The following is a 16897-nucleotide window of genomic DNA, read 5'->3' on the forward strand; positions in this document are numbered from 1 at the left end:
TACTATTATTTTTCTTGTCATTGTGTTACACCTGTTATCAGTTCAGCAGTTTAAGCACGTGACTGGTTTATTATCTTATTATTATTTTTCGTGTCGGCCACGTTATCATATCTCAAATTATTAACACACACACACACACACACACACACACACACACACACACACACACACACACACACACAACACGCACGCACACGCACACACACACACACACACACACACACACACACACCGTGCACACAAACTGTCTGACTCATACACTGCCGTTGAGACACGTGTGTGTGTGTGTGTGTGTGTGTGTGTGTGTGTGTGTGTGTGTGTGTGTGTGTGTGTGTGTGTGTGTGTGTGTGTGTGTGTGTGTGTGTCACATGTGTGTGTGTGTGACGGTGCCTGTGTGTGTGCGTGTGTGTGTGTGCGTAGGGTAGTGGTGGTGGGGGACGTGCGTGTATGTGTGCCGTGTGCATGCTCCCGTTCAGATCTAAACTAGACTACAGATTTAAAGTATTGATACAACTGGAATTGACTAAGTTGCCAACAGCTGCAGACATGTAGGCCTGCTTGTTATGCGAGTCATCAGCACAGATACATCTTGTTGGCGGTGGTTGTGTTTTGGTACGAGGGTCACTCGATCAGCATCTGAATGCAGCTGTGTGGGATTCTTAAACATAAAATGACTATTCCAGCTTATTAGTATATCCTTCCTCAGCTTTCCTGCATTTTCCCATTCTTTTAAACTATGTGTTAACGAATGGGTATAGCAGGCCAAAATGATGCCTCGAAGAAAGCTCGAATCGTGACATTTTCAGCGCCATAGGTACACGTGGATTTGGAACTGCATTCCCAGTCAGCTGTTGTTTGTCCAAAGAGAACAGGAACTTGACCAACCACAAATGGACAAATCGGGGGAATAAGGGGGATATGTGTGACCAGCTGTGCACTATATTACGCCAGGAAGTCAAAAGTTGCTGCCGCAGTGACTGCAGCAGGAGACATTGCGTTCTGTGCGGGGACCGCCATACCTCAAATACTCAGTTATGTGGTCAGTGCATGTTTGGCATTCTAGTTTGAGGTCATTGTATTTCTGTCCTGAAGTGACCCATATGATTATACGGCCAGATAGTTTTGAAAAGAAACACACCACCATTTGTTTGCTTGCACGTCCGGATCTTTAATATTTAACACTATAAGGTAGAATTTCACCTAGTTGGGACACCCTTACTGCTGACATGCTTTGTTTCGGAATCACACAGAAATTCACATGTTTCGTCTCTAGTTGCAGAGTCCAAATCGCGATTTGATCTTTCTCCGTCAGTTAAAGTTTTGAACGATGCCACATGTGTGCTCAGTCAAATACTACTGAAACCTTTATGCCTTCTTTTGTTCACCAGTGACTCTGAGGGCGCCCGTTAAACTGACTCAATGTTCCCAACTGACGGCCAAGGTGATCAAGGAAAATGACACTGATATTTCCCGATGAAAAGTTCGTTGTGTTCTGGGTTTTATTATAGATAATTGTTGGATTCTCCTCAGTCAGTCAAGTACTGATCTTACATGGGTCAGTAAATTCGGCTCTGGAATAACCGGACACTGGACGACCACAACGGTCATCGTCTTCGAGCATCGTTGATCTACCTAAATGAAATTCTTTGAACCAGTTTAAAGCTGTCGGTTCTATATGGTTTCAGTTTCAGCTGCTTCTCAGTCAAGGAGGCGTCACAGCTACACCACACCTCAGTGCTAGGCAGATCAGTGCCTGACCAGCAGCATTACCCAACTCGTTTAGTCAGACCTTAAGTGAATGCTTATATATATTTGTGTGTGTGTGTGTGTGAGAGAGAGAGAGAGAGAGAGAGAGAGAGAGAGAGAGAGATGACACTCAGATGATAACGTGGCCGACACATTTTTGTTTCTTCTTGTGTAGTGACTAAACGGATCTGTGGCTTCTGTCACCGAATTTTGCCGGACAACACTCTCGTTGCCATGGGTTCTTTTTCAGTGCGCCAAGTGCGTGCTGCACACGGGTCCTCGGTTTACAGGACCCCGGCATCCGACTGACCCGGCAGACGCTCAGTGTGATTTTCCAGTCACTGAAACTTGGGAGAACTAAGGGGCGGAGAGCAGGATTCGAACCCACACCCTCACGGACCCTGTATTGGCCGCTGAGCGTCTTAACTATTCTGCCACCTTCCTCCGAATGTAGCTTGGTCAACATAGCAATGTGAACTGAAAGACTTAATTTTTTTTCAGTATCAAGTTGATTGCTTTCCCCGCCTTTCACTTTCACTGCGTTGACGGCCACAATCATCAATTTGATTTTTACGCCGTTTTTGTTGGGTTGCGATGAAAGAAAAACAAACTACAGAAAGCGACAGACCTATTAGTGAGGATGAAAACCTAGTCCTACTCTAAGTGGGTTCTCCGGCAGGCGACTATCACTTCACTTTTCGCCCTTCCGAGCTAGCCGGTCCCTTGCTGATCTAAGACAGCAGGGCCCCCCCAATTTTTTTTTTTTTTAACCCAAAAGTATTGGGGTAAGAGAGGGGGTGGGGAAGAGGAGGGGGGGTAGGGGACCTATTATCTAATTAACTACTGACTGGGGGGCACCCTAGACTTAAAGGTGTCCAAGGTGTCTGCTGCTATAGCTGTTTCAGGCAGGTTGTTCAAGTCACGTATCGTTCTGACAGAAGTTATAATGGATCATAGCACAAAAATCACCCCTGAAGGGATCACATTTCCTACAGGAGGGTCATTGCCGTTACTCTACATATTGCCTTCTGTTGTTGGACAGGTTTTCAGAGTTTGAATGTCAGTGCTTAGTGATTCTGTTTTTCCAGTATTTTTCTCCGGCTGTTCAGAAGCGCACGTAACAAGCGTTCCTCATAGTGGCGAACTATTTTTCTATGCACCTACATGAACTTTGATTTTAAATAATAACGTAAAGAAAACAAGCAACAGCACCATTTTTTTTTCTTCTATTGGTTCACCCTGTCAAATCAACTGTCAACCAAACCGAGTGTTTTGCTGGAATCATAGTTTTCGACATTTGTGCATTTCTTGCTTATGACCGCAAACAAGATCGCTGACCCTTTGGGAAAGGGAGACCGCAGATAACATATCGATGATTAAATTTTTGGGGGTGAAAATTTAACGAGAAAAAAAAACTTTAATCAAACAGAGTATCATACAAAAGTATTATTTCAGTTACATAAAGTTATAATACACTAAATTGCATCGCACTATTTTGTTAACGTTGTAAGCGATTCCAAGAAGGTGAAAGAAGAGATCGTTCTTTCGTCTGTTTTTCGTGGGTCCTTGTAACTGGACCTTCAGGTTAGTTATTGCGGATATTTCCGTTTTCATAAATAATGTTATATCGTAGTTATATGTCTACATGCTGTCGAGGATCATTAAAAAAAATATGTAATGCTGACTAGAGTTTAAACTCAAGTTTTCGTGTGTATTCATTGATTATAAATAGACATTGTTCAGTGTTTGGCCCTCTGCCTTAGGGGGACGTCTGTTGAATCACTTTTTCTCAGAGTTTCTGGTTGGTTTGGCCTTGTTTCGGTGACTTTTGTCTCTAGATTTATCTACTGGAACTGTCTTTAAATTTTGACTACTCGGGTGATAGGGATTACGTGCATACTATGACTACCTTTGTTTTTACCATATTTTCTTTCTATCCTGGACAATGTGAGTGATGGCAATGCCACATGTTCGTCTCTTCGGCAGTTCCAGATCACATTGTTTATTTTTCCTGTTGAAACCTGTCATACTAAAACTAAGGTTATTATATGCATTATAGTATATTCATATTTGCCATTATGACATATTTTTCTTAATAAAATAATTTCTTAAGTATTAAAATATATTTCAAGTGTGTGTGCACATTTAAGCCAGCAGCATTTTTCTCTGTATAGTGTTTCTTCTTCGTCTTCTTCAGTAATGTAACATCAGTCTTACAATGAAAAAATTTGAGCAGATAAGCCAATAACTTTTGTAGAAGATTAAGAGGTGGGAGGAAAAAAGGGAGAAAGAAAATGTGTTTGTGTGCTTGTACCATAAATTGAATAATTTGCATTGAACCTCCCGCAAAACAGTTTGGTCAATGTCTTTTCTAATTTATTAGTTCAAAATCATTGAAATTCACATCTTAACTATCAAGAAATAATAACAAATTGATATAATGATAAAAGAAAATGTGAATTCAGTATAGGGCCTAATATCTGAATGGGACGCGAGGTGCCTATCAAAAGCAAATTTATAGAAAAACACACAAGTATACACACAGATTGTTTTGTGGCTCAAGACTCCATAACAGAAAATCTGCTAAAGACATGCAGACATACAGTGAGTGATACACACAGTGAGTCTCACACACACACACACACACACACACACACACACACACACACACACACACACACACACACACACACACACACACACACACACACACAATATCAAGATATTTCAGTTTTTGTAAGAGTAGTTTCTAATATCTTGTATGATGTTTGTTGCTTTCTTTCTATGTTCTAGCATTCTCAATTGTGACACAAACAGATTGGTTTTGAAAGAAGGCTACCACACCATTTGGCATCCCAAATGTTGGCTTACCATACCAGAGCCGTTTGTAATCTTCAAATTATATTTCTTTGTGAATGAATGAAAATGTCTGAATTATGCAAAGGACTTTTATTAATAAATCCAGTTTTCAGTTATTTCTTTGATTAGTGAATATGTGGACCAATTTACATGCCTTATTTGTTATAAACCATGTGATATTATTACTGCAAAGATTTTGGCAACTTGTGTAGACATTCTGTTGGAGTCTGGCTCTAGTGCTTATCGTTTTGGTAGTTTCTCTTTTGTGATCAATGTTGCCTTTGTTATTAATGATTTGGTATATATACTTATATGTTACAGAGTATTTTTTGTTGGCTGTTTATTGTGAGGATGGACTGATTATGAGTGTTACTGTTAGTCATGAGTGTGTTCTAAAGTTTGTTGTAGCTGGTGTTCAGTTGGCTGGAACTACGGTTTCCATTAGCCTCCAAGACAGACTTACATTATTATGATTTAGAACTATCAGAAGGGATGGATAGGGAGGCTGATTTTACTTCACTTGAGTCACAAAATTTAGAGTAGATTTTGGAAGGGAAAACAAAAAATCTTTTTATAATTCTGTATTGTGTAAGTAGTGTTTTGACTTGTTAAATGGCCATTTTACATTAAAACATTATCTTTTAGCTTACTTGTATTTTTTTGTGCTTTTATTGCATTGTCTTTTCCTTATGTGTTTGTGTGTATGTGTGTGTGCATGTATACTCATTATATTTAGGCTTATCTTGTAAGCTGATTACAAAAAATACTCTTAAAAACAATGTCATACTTCTTACCAGCCATCATGGCAAAGTAATTAGCATCATGGATTGATGACTGCGGGGATGAAGGTTAAACCCCGTCAGAATGTTATTGAGGATTTTTTTGTTCTTTTGCTGACTGTGCTATTGGCGTAAGTGGGAAGACTTAGACCACACAACCTAGAGTCATCCACTTCATGGTTGTGTCTTTGGGAGTACTACTCGAATTCCTTCACCAGCACTGCAAGTGCCTGTATCTCTTGGTTGTGGATGATGCTGGGATACGATATATTAACATTAATCATTGAATGGAATTGTGAAGCAGGTCACAGACCATCTCAGTGGACCAGCAGCATGATAATCCTCATCCTCCCATCCATTGATCCAAATATCAGTGGAGACAGATTGTCCCAGATTTCTGTGACCCTTCATTCCTTGCTCTCATGGTGTCATCAGTTCTGACTTACCCACCACAAGCCTTTGGACTTACCCACCACAAGTCTTCAGAGTCAGCATATTTATGGAGGACTGTTTGAAGGATGATGATGGCAGTCTCCACTTCAGTGGAGCAATTGGTATCATCAGAGGGGGATTCAGTGGAAATGAACATTACTGAATTGAGTTGGTTTACAGTCTCCTGGTGATAGTTCCCTGTGGGTTGCTGGCTCTGAGACCTGTATCTATGGGTGAGCTGGGTTGAGGTGCGTTGAATAATGACACTGAAATGGCACTGAAACAGCACTGGCAGCGCACACACACACACACACACACACACACACACACACACACATTCACACACTGAAACAGCACTGGCAACACACACACACACACACACACACACACACACACACACACACACACACAAATAAATTGATTTTTTTCCCTTTGAATATGTATCAATAAATATCTGACTTTCTTTGCTTGACAGAACCATGATAACTCTCTCAAAGAAGTTGAAGCAGCAGGCAAGTGCCGGCCCTAAAAAGGAAGCTGAACCTGAGTCTCGCAGAATCTCCATCAGAGACAAACTGCTAGTCAAAGGTGAGGACAGACAGATGATGGACTGATAGACAGACAGACAGGGATATAAATGGATAGATGAGAAAAGAAAGGAGTATATTTTGTAAAGTGTTATAGTATCATTTCTCATATAAAAAGAATTAAAGTATGTGTTCAAATTGATTTTTTCAGATATCTCTCTCTCTCTCTCTGTGTCTCTGTACACACACACACACACACACACACACACACACACACACACACACACACACACACACACACACACACACACACACACAGAGAGAGAGAGAGAGAGCACACACACACGCACACACACACGCACACACACACACACACTATTCATATATATATATAAATTTGCAGAAATGAACGTAACACTGTGTTGTTAATATTGCTGAACTGCAGCTTGAAGATTGTCACAAACTGGTTGTTGAAATGTTTATTGTTTGCAAGATGCTATTCATTGTTAGTATTTGAGTGTTAACATGATAAAAAGACATTTTTGGGAAGCTCATTGTTACGAAATTAAAGTTTTTCAAGTATTGATATCTGGTGAGTGCAGAAACCTGTTTTGTGATTATTGTGCTTAATTTCTTTTTGTTTTTGCTTTGATTTTCACATCATAACTCGTTGTTTCTGCTTTCTGATTTTCAGAGGTGCAAGAAATGGAAGAAAACATGCCTCGCACTTCCAAAGTTCAGTTTGATGACCCTAGCGTATTACACCATTTCACACTGTACATTTGCCCAGATGAAGGTTTTTGGAACGGAGGCCGGTTCAAGTTTGATATATGTGTTCCTGAAGACTACAATATTGTGGTGAGTATTTTGTTCTTTCATTAAATTTTTATGCTAGCCTGCCCTGTCATCAGTGACATTTCTCTGGTGCTGCTCTTGTTTTGTTAATCCTGATATCCCCAAACACAGCTCTGCCATAGTCAGTTGTTCAAAGGGAGCATCAGTGTGAGGTCACCACAAAAAAACACATCAGAGGAGACCTTGCACTGCTATTGGGCGTCTCTTTGGTGTTCAGTAACACCTGTTTAGATTCAACATACACAGGACACTACCTGCTAAGCCCCCTTGGTGGTAAATATTCATTTGCTGTTTTTCAGTCGGTTGCAATGTTCTTGTTATCCATCCGCTGTAGAAACCTTTTGGGGGGTTTGTTTTTGTTTGCAATTTTTTATTGGTTACAATAAAGAAGCATACAGAATCACAATGAAAAGAAATTTCAATAATTCAAATTTCAAATGAACATCTGGAAGTCCATATTTCTCAGAATTGTTCTGTTAAAAAGCCACACCAGAACTTTAAACAGTAAACTGTACATCATTTGAATATATATATATATATCGGTAACACACTTGATAAAAAACATAAAATGAAAGGATGAATAGACTGCAGATATTTTCTAAATATAGAGGCATGCCACATTTGGGTACACAAGTAGAGAATTAGCTTTTCTGTGTGTTTTAAATATTTGAGATAGAAAGAAAGTGCAGCAGTGAGAGATGTAGGAGATGTTTTGACAGAAGTTACTTTATGTACTATTTTATAATTGCACATAGGGTGATATTCTTACACATATGATATGATACTCAAACAAAACATATCTATTCACATGACCATAGGACTTTTCTTTTTTTACTTGTCTATCAGCCTCTGCCTCTTTCCGGCTATCCTTTTCTCTTTTTTTTTATCAGTCTTAAACACACACACACACACACACACACACACACACACACACACACACACACACACACACTACACATAGAAATACAACATGGGTGCACATGTATCCTCAACACTCTTGCTGTATTTGCACATGCACACAGACACCATTTTGACCTCACATAATGCGCGCACACACACACACACTCATACATACACACGCACACACATGAGCTTACACACATACTTTCTCTTTGTTTCACTCTCACAGTACACATGCACCTTCAAAAATGTATGCAGGTACCCACACACATACAAATACAGTGTCTTGAATTTTTGTTGCAGCCTCCCAAAGTAGTATGTCAGACAAAGATCTGGCACCCCAACATCACAGAGAGTGGAGAGATTTGCTTGAGTCTGTTGCGACAAAACTCCTACGATGGTCTTGGCTGGGCACCCACTCGCAGGTTGAAAGATGTCGTCTGGGGACTGAATTCTTTATTTTCTGTAAGTGTATAATGATGTGGGTAGTTTGCCTTGCAATTTTTAAAAAATTTTATTATTATTTTTGGTTGTTGTTGTTAACATGAGATGATTGTTAGAAATGTTACTGTGGTTTTGATTTTTGTTGTTGTTGCTGTTGTTAACATGAGATGAATTTTACTGTGGCTTGCATCAGTCATTTTCCAGCTAATGCTGTTCTCTTAGCACGTGGTAATCAAACCTCAACCAGTTGAGAAAGTACTAAATGAAATCTGGATTTTGTTCTTCAACAACAAGAGTGACAAAAACAGAGAAGAAAAAAAGAAAGATGAGTGAATTACCTCGTAAATAATATCATGTACTGATGTAGAAAACCAGAGTTAGCAATAACAAATGTTTGCAATTAATGTGGATTCCAAATCATGTGTGTATGAATGCCGATTATGCCGTGGATTAATTTAATTTCACTTACTGCTGCTGTTTATCATTGCAGGATCTCTTGAATTTTGATGATCCTCTCAATGTTGAAGCTGCTGAGCACTTTGCAAGAGACAAGGTATAGTTTGTTTAACAAACACATTTAAATATGGTGACATATAAATAGTATTTATTGTGGGCATGCCTCTTTTTAGACTTGTGTGTCAACAAAGTGAATGTATGCAATCCTCTTGATTCAGCTGTTTATATGGGTGAGTGGTTGTGTAAGTGTGTAAGGGTGTGTTTGTGTGTTTGAACATTGACATTTTCTGGGCAGTAACAAATGGTTGAAAAATCAGACTTGGCAGGATGTTACTTTTCTTAGCCATTACATTTAGGAAGAAGTGTTTTTGTTTTCTTTTGTATTTAGATGAAAGTCATAAATCCTTGATGAACTAAATACTACAATCTTCTTTTCTTTTTCTTTTTTTTAATCTTTGAAAATTATCATTTTCTCAGAACCACTTATGATTTGTATATACTCACTGTACTGGTAAAAATAGTTAAGAGATCTTTCTTGTAGGTCAGTAGTATGAGATGAGATTAGAGAGGTGATATTCACTGCCAAATATACTGGAAATCATTTTCAGCAAACAAATGGATAATGGAATGAGAGAAAGATAATGTGATGTGGGTATGCATGTACACGCGTATGTGAATGTACATGCATGTCTGTGTGTGGAAACCTAAAACCTGACTTGATTTCCATTTTTCTGTTGTGTTTCTTGTTACAGGAGTCTTTCAAGATCAAAGTGAGGGACTACATTCTGGCCTATGCCAAGAGATAATTTTATTTTGTTATAGTCTTTATAGTGATGAGAGAGTGAATGAATGCGCGTGTGTGTGAGAGAGAGAACATGCATGCACCTATTTGTGCAAATCTATGTATTTCATATGTGCTGTCAACCTGTTAAATATTTCATTGTGTGCTCAAGTGCTATGAAACTATTTCCTGTTTAAAAAAAAAAAAGAAGTGAGTTTGTAATGGTGTTTTTTTTGGGGGGGTTGGTTGGGGTGGGGGGATGTTTTTTTTTATTTTTATTTTTTTATCCCATATTGTATTGGCATTACATGTTAGTTTTTCATCGCTGTTTTTTTGGTTGGGTAAGTTGTCAGTTTGCATGCCATAGACAAAGTAATTCCCATAGTGATTGATCATAAATCACACACTGTTTGAGGGGTTCTGTCACAGTGTTTTGATCCTGACTTGAGGCATTAACCACAATGAATGAACAGTAAGGATACTTCATCCAGAGGGCCATTTGCTATCATTTATGCTGTGAGTTGCAAGCACATTTCTAAGTTGCTGTGAATGACATTTTAGGCATCAGCAGTGGTCACACATTGCACAGCTCTGATTTTTTTTTGTTGCCTGACAATTGTGTCCTTGCTTGTCTAGGTTGCGCACATGGCACACATCATTTTGCTAACCATGTCCTTGTTGTTAGTGAAAGGTACAGCAATCCAGTTTTCAGACCTGCTGCTGACCAGTATTCCTGTGTTCACTGTCAGAATCTTGACTTGCTTATCCACTTGAAAACATAGCATCATATGTCCTGTCTGAACTGCATGAAAACCTACCCTGTCAGTTATGGCAAAGACTTCTCCTGAAAGATGTTTTACAGACAACTTTTACTCTGTGTGTGTGTGCGTGTGCGTGCGTGTGGTTAGTAGTTTTTCAGTTTTGTTTTTTAATTGCCTGTTTTGTCCATCATTTGAAATTGTTTTTAAAACCCTTGTGTTTATGTTAAATATAATGTTGTTTTGTTTGTTTCTGCTTAATTTGCTTTATTGTATAGTTTTCTTTTTGTTTTTTGATTTATATTTGAACTCTTATTGTGCATTTTTTTGAAAATTTATACAGTCTGTTTTTAGTTTAATTCAGTCTTAAAGTTATTTTAAAAGTGTTTATACTTAAGTGCCCATATTGGATACAGTAAAGCATTGAATAGGTTTAAATCTTTTTATTTTGCTTATTTTTTTAAAATAAGCCATGTGCTTGAAACACGCAGGAGGCTGAATTTAGCGAACGTTTTGGCAAAAAGATGATTGTGGAAAGGCTTTATTGCATAAGATTTGGGGGAGAGGGGTGGATGGGTAGTGGATGAGTGGTGTGCAAATGAAATTGGAGCTTTGGCCTTAAAATTGGATGATTACCTATCAGACTCACACCATTCTAAGTTACTACTTCCTGTGATCAGAAAACAGTTGTAACTAAGCTTTTTTCTTTTTTTTTTCTTTTTTTTATATGTTAACATAGCAAGTTTGTGTAATCATCCTTGTTGTGCTTGTTTGTCTGTCCATCTCTGTGTGTGCACGTACATACGCATGATAAACATTAACACTGGTATTGCATTATCTCAGGAATTATTACTTATAAGGATACCAAAATTGGCTTTACTATATGAACAGATGAGGTCATTCCAGACATCCCATTAGAATTGATACACACAACAGCACGCGCCACAATCTCCAATAAATGTTTCCATTAAAACTTTACTGTTTAATAATTAGAATTTTTGTATAAAACATGAACACCTGAAAGGTGCAGAATGAGAAAACAGCATTGAATGCATGAAAAAGGCTCATGCTCTTATGCACCCTTCTCTTTTCTATCTTCCTTATCACAAAACTTAACCAGAAAAATAAAGAAGTTTTTCATTAAGTGCAAAATTATGTTTTCGGGATAATTCTATCCAAATTTATCTGATACTAAACCTGCATTGTCTAGAAGTTAATGATGATAAAAAATAACAGATTGATTTGTCATCAATTTGGCAAATAACTGGTATCTAGTATCTAGTATGCATGATGTTATTCAGAATGGTGCAGTTGTTGTTGTTGTTTTTTTGTTTTGTTTTTGTAGTTGTTGTGGTTGTTGTTTTTTCAAGCATATTTTTATTTGTTGAAACACAAAAGTTGTCATGTTTGTTGGATCATTGGAAACTTGTTTTTGCGTAAGAACTTAATTATCAACTGCAGCAGTTTTCAGCAAAAGACATGTATATATGCAATGCCCTATTTTCTACCTGTGAAAACAGGAATGTAACATTTTTCTGTTGAAGTGAGTGGCAGAAAAGAAATCAGACCTGTGATTTCTTTTGCCTCACAGTTACGTCAGATTTAGATTTTAAATAGATCTGTGGCCTTCACAATCCTGCTTTAATCAGAGCTGAGAATGTATTGAATTGTGAGCATCAAAGATCATTAAATTTTGAAAGTAACAGCAGTGGTCATGATGGTCAAGTAAGAAGTGGGTCTAACAGCCGGATTGAAGCTTTGTCTGAAAAGCTGCCAAAGTTGGGAACAGTTAAGAATGAGGTGAACACCAATGTGGAAAATGGACCTCCTCATGCAATTTTTTTTATGAGTTTTCCAAAGAATATCAACATTTCATGTCGGTGTTTAAACAGAACCATAATAGAAATTTGAAAAATATAGTAATTTTTTTTTATTTTTTTATTTTAAGCTGTTTGTAAAATGTAGACCTAATTTGGACTTTATAGCTTTACATTTTGCTGTTCATTCATTCTAAACAGAAATGGGAGCATTGTGGATATTGTTTTCTTTCATTCTTTTTGCACATGAGCCATGAGAGCTTAATCCCTTTGGGTAAAATTTTCAAATAGGTAAAGACATTAAAAATTATATTTCAGTCTCTCCAGCAGAATTGTCACCCATACTTTTTTTTTCTCTCTGCAATGCATATATATGTTTTGTGTGTGCACATAGGCATGCATGCACATCTGCATTCACATTTTTTTTTTATCAATGAAGAATACAGATGATCAATATATATATATATATATATATATATATATATATATATATATATATATATATATATATTAGCATCAGCAAGATACAGATGCATGCTCGTACTCTTAAACACTGTGAATCACAGACTTGTGCCCACATACACGTCATGAGTTTTTTCATGCATTCTCACCCACATGCTTGTACATTCTTATTTCCAAACCAACACAAAATAGCCAGGATCCTTTACTTTTAAATGTTTTGCAGTTAGGTATACCCTCACTGTATATTTAATTGGCTGTTTTAAAATAGAGTCAAATATGAGTAAAGAGTACTTAGAAGGCATGATATTGGACATTTTTAAGTGCTGAATTATGAAAAAGACCTGAAATGAAGAAATACACTTAACACAGGAAAGTACCTTACATTCATGTACAGGGCTGCACACACACATACCTAATGTTTATGGTTTGCATTTACACATGTGCACATGACTGCAACCTGGTCCTATTTATTAATCTCTTCCTCATTTACCATTTGAAATTAGAGTTTGAAAGATAAAGCAGAATATTCAAACCGACCCACATCCAGTGTGAACCATTGTTATTGCCTTACAACTGAAACAAAACCACTTCTCTGTTGAATGGTTGTATGTTTTAAGGTGTATGTAATTTGATGTCATTACTTGGTGATTCATTGAACAGGATGTCAGTTTTGTTGAACCACATTTACATGTGTATGACTAATTATGTTTGAGTGTGTTTTTAAGAAATAGTGTATGAATGGTGAAACAAGTAAATAATTTATATCAGTTACCACTAAAAGGATGCTGAATTGAAAGAAAGTAGTTTGCAGATTGTCGGCTCCATACCAGTTTTAAGCCAGCTCAAATAGATTAAACATTTGATGGTTTCAGAAAAACGAAACACCCAAGGCATAATGTTAACAGTTAAAATGAGATTGTGATCGATGTATAGTATTAGTTGTTTGAATAATATTTTATTAGTTGTTTGAATAATATTTTTTCCATTTTATGTTAAGTGGGAGAGAGAAAATGTTTAAAGAGAGAGTTTGGGGAAGAAAGTAGTGATCACCAGCATTTATACATATTTCTCCACAGATATGGAGTCGTATTTTGAAAGACAGTCTCTGTGTATTCTGATGAGGAATGGATGACATTCACACATTTATAAAATGATACTGAAGTGTCTCACATTTTTCTCTTGTGACCTGTTTTAAACATGATTTTTGTTATACACCCCCCAAAAGTTCAGTCACAGAGCCCACTTGTGCCTTCTCTAGTTTGCATTATTTAGCCAGGATATTTGTAAAATTCTGTTAAAGGTGACTGGAAACCACACGCACACACGCAGATATAAGAAAAGCAAATTTTGTTTCAGAATTGATATTTTTATCCTGTGGGCTCATCTTTTAAACTGTGGATTGTGAAAAAGTGTTATTATTGTTACCCACAAGTTACTTTAAGTATTTCATAACTTTTCATAAAATCTTTTGTCCTGTGATTCTGTTTGCCTGTCCATTTACAAGGTTCCAAAAGTTACTAAAGTTTATTTTCCAAAGATTTGTTTAATGGTCATGAACTGTTAACTTTCGGCAAATAGGTGAATCTCTTTGACATCATTGGCATCCTCAGTAAACATAAGATAGTAACCTTTGTGCCAGTAGTCCCATCAATGGAAAGATGCATGCTGATTCTAGTGTTTCTTGAGTCTGTATTGGTCAGATTAGGTGTTGGGTTTTATTCTGAAAACTTTAGTGTTCAAATTGTGTGTGAGTGTGGGTATAAAATATGTGCATGTGTGTAAGTTTGTGTGTGTGTTGTGTGTGAGTGTGTATATTTGCCAATGTGTCAACATGGGTGTGTATGGAAGTGTGTGTGTGTGTGTGCACATGTGTGTTGTTTATGTGTGTCCTTGCTTGCTTTAATTGTGTGTATAAATTGTCACTCAATCCAAAACAAGATTGATTTGCTGACATACTTATTTTCAATAAATGCACATAAGAGAAGCTGTTTTGAGTGAGTGTTCTTCTGTATGGATACTGTGATAAGAATGAATACTGTGATGATTGATGTGTTCTCTACAGGTATGCATGTGTGTGGACAAATGTATATTTTTATCTCAAAGTATCTGTGGTATTTCATGAAAAATATAGCAGAAAGAACTGTTCAAATTGCAAAATTTTATTACACGAAATGAGACTGGTGTACATTTCAGGCGAAACTGCCCTTTTCAAGTGATCAGAGTATATTTAGGCAAAATTAAATTATGGACAGAATAATTACTTGTTTTTGAACTTTTCAGACATCCTGGTGTGCTTCTGATCTGTCCAGTCATAAAGGTAACAAAGTAACTGATGCAATGGTGTTAAAAGGTTTGGAATGAAAAATATAACAGGTTTAATGGGTATTAATATTGTTTTAAAGCTAACTACATTGGGATTTTGAAAACTGCATTAACAGTTCAACATAAAAAGCACAATGTCTTTTTAGAAAAAGTCCAAATTTCTTGATATTTAGAAAATATGTCATGGGTATTCAAACACTATTAATAGATCTATTTTAAGAAACATGCAGCTAGTGGATTCTTGATGGAAACCACACTGCTGCTGTCACAGTGTGTATCACTTTCAGTCATGACAGTTCAGTTGATATGTATATGTTATAGTTGTAGCTGAAGTTGTGGGAATTGGCTTTCATATCCTTGGCCTTGCAGCCCATCTGATGCCCCTTCAAATATATTGAGTTTTTACATTGGTTTGCACAGGACTGCCATTTACTGATCATCAAAATCAATAATAATGGATACTTGTATCGAAAACTATCAAGAAATCTGCTCTAGGTGCTTTGCAAAACACTTGTTTGCATAACACATTACATCAATGTTACGTACACACCAAAATGTGAAAAACAAACTACACATACACAGGCACAAACACACACACACACACAATGCATACATTTTAACATACATATTACATAGCAGCTGCCCTCCACACACACACACACAATTAACTCACTCAGTACGGCCAGTCCTCTCTTCTCCTCTACACAGACCCCTCGGATGTCCAGTGGGTGCCTCAATGACCCAACCTTTAGCTTCCATCGTCAGAACTGTGGTATTCTTTGTCAACATTCACCTCTTCAGTATAAGACCATTCCGCTAGCAATATTTTGATGATGGTAACTGGGATGAAACGCTGTTAACGTCGTCTCTTTCGCCGTTCGTATGGAGAGAGTTAAAGAACTGTTCCTGCAGTTTGGATTTGGTAACTGGGATGAAACGCTGTTAACGTCGTCTCTTTCGCCGTTCGTATGGAGAGAGTTAAAGAACTGTTCCTGCAGTTTGGATTTGGTAACTGGGATGAAACGCTGTTAACGTCGTCTCTTTCGCCGTTGGTATGGAGAGAGTTAAAGAACTGTTCCTGCAGTTTGGATCTTTGTCCAAGGGAATTTAAAATGTGTTTGTATTCAGTGCTCCTCTTCTTGTTTTCTTTCCTCAGTATCTCATTTAGTACATATTTCAAATGAACAGGAAGTTGATACCATAACTGCATAATACTTCTCTAATATGTTTGGCAAAAAACACATTTTAAACAGCAAAAGAAAATAACTTGTACAAAGCTGTTGAAAATATTCTTACATGGATTGCTTCCCTTACACTACAAGTGACAATGAGCTCATATCCATTACCTCTTTTGAGTCATAGAGAAATAAAGAAACATGACTATGACAGGAGAGGAAGAATGAAAATATTCATTTGGAAACAACAATAACAACAACAATAACAACAACAAATTGAAGGGAAAATAACAAATATGGGGACAAAATAACAAAGGTCAAAGGTTATCATCAGTCTGATATGCAATACAATAAGGATAGTAAATGCAATAGTCAAATGCACAGATCACAACCTAAAATTGCAAAAATTATGAATGAAGTGTTTGGCTCTGTATGTAACTGACTGGTTGAGCCTGAAGTAGGAACTGAGGGGTTGGTTGGAGAGGAGCAATAACAATGGCAAGGTATAACAACATATGGCGCACAGTAATTTCTTATTTTAGCACCCAGTTGAAAGTAATGCAGGGGGAAATGTGTGTGTGTGT

General features: G+C 37.3%; 1 protein-coding gene across 4 annotated transcripts; it reads left to right on the forward strand.

Moving 5' to 3' along the window:
- The first annotated feature begins 3137 nt into the window (after window positions 1-3137).
- Window positions 3138-14800, forward strand: LOC143301617 (NEDD8-conjugating enzyme UBE2F-like). Of its 4 annotated transcripts, XM_076616168.1 has the most exons (7): window positions 3271-3330; window positions 4540-4633; window positions 6292-6404; window positions 7038-7201; window positions 8402-8563; window positions 9033-9095; window positions 9751-14800. In XM_076616168.1, the coding sequence occupies exons 3-7, from the start codon at window positions 6296-6298 to the stop codon at window positions 9802-9804; spliced, it is 552 nt and encodes a 183-aa protein (XP_076472283.1). In that variant the 5' UTR covers window positions 3271-3330; window positions 4540-4633; window positions 6292-6295; the 3' UTR covers window positions 9805-14800. The 4 variants fall into 4 exon arrangements, with proteins under 4 accessions (XP_076472216.1, XP_076472283.1, XP_076472178.1 ...); XM_076616101.1 differs by lacking the exon at window positions 4540-4633 and having other exon boundaries at window positions 3138-3330; XM_076616063.1 differs by lacking the exons at window positions 3271-3330; window positions 4540-4633 and adding an exon at window positions 3424-3786.
- The last annotated feature ends 2097 nt before the right edge of the window (window positions 14801-16897 follow it).

The sequence above is a fragment of the Babylonia areolata genome, chromosome 1, assembly GCF_041734735.1.
Source record: "Babylonia areolata isolate BAREFJ2019XMU chromosome 1, ASM4173473v1, whole genome shotgun sequence".
Taxonomy (NCBI): Eukaryota; Metazoa; Mollusca; class Gastropoda; order Neogastropoda; family Buccinidae; genus Babylonia; species Babylonia areolata.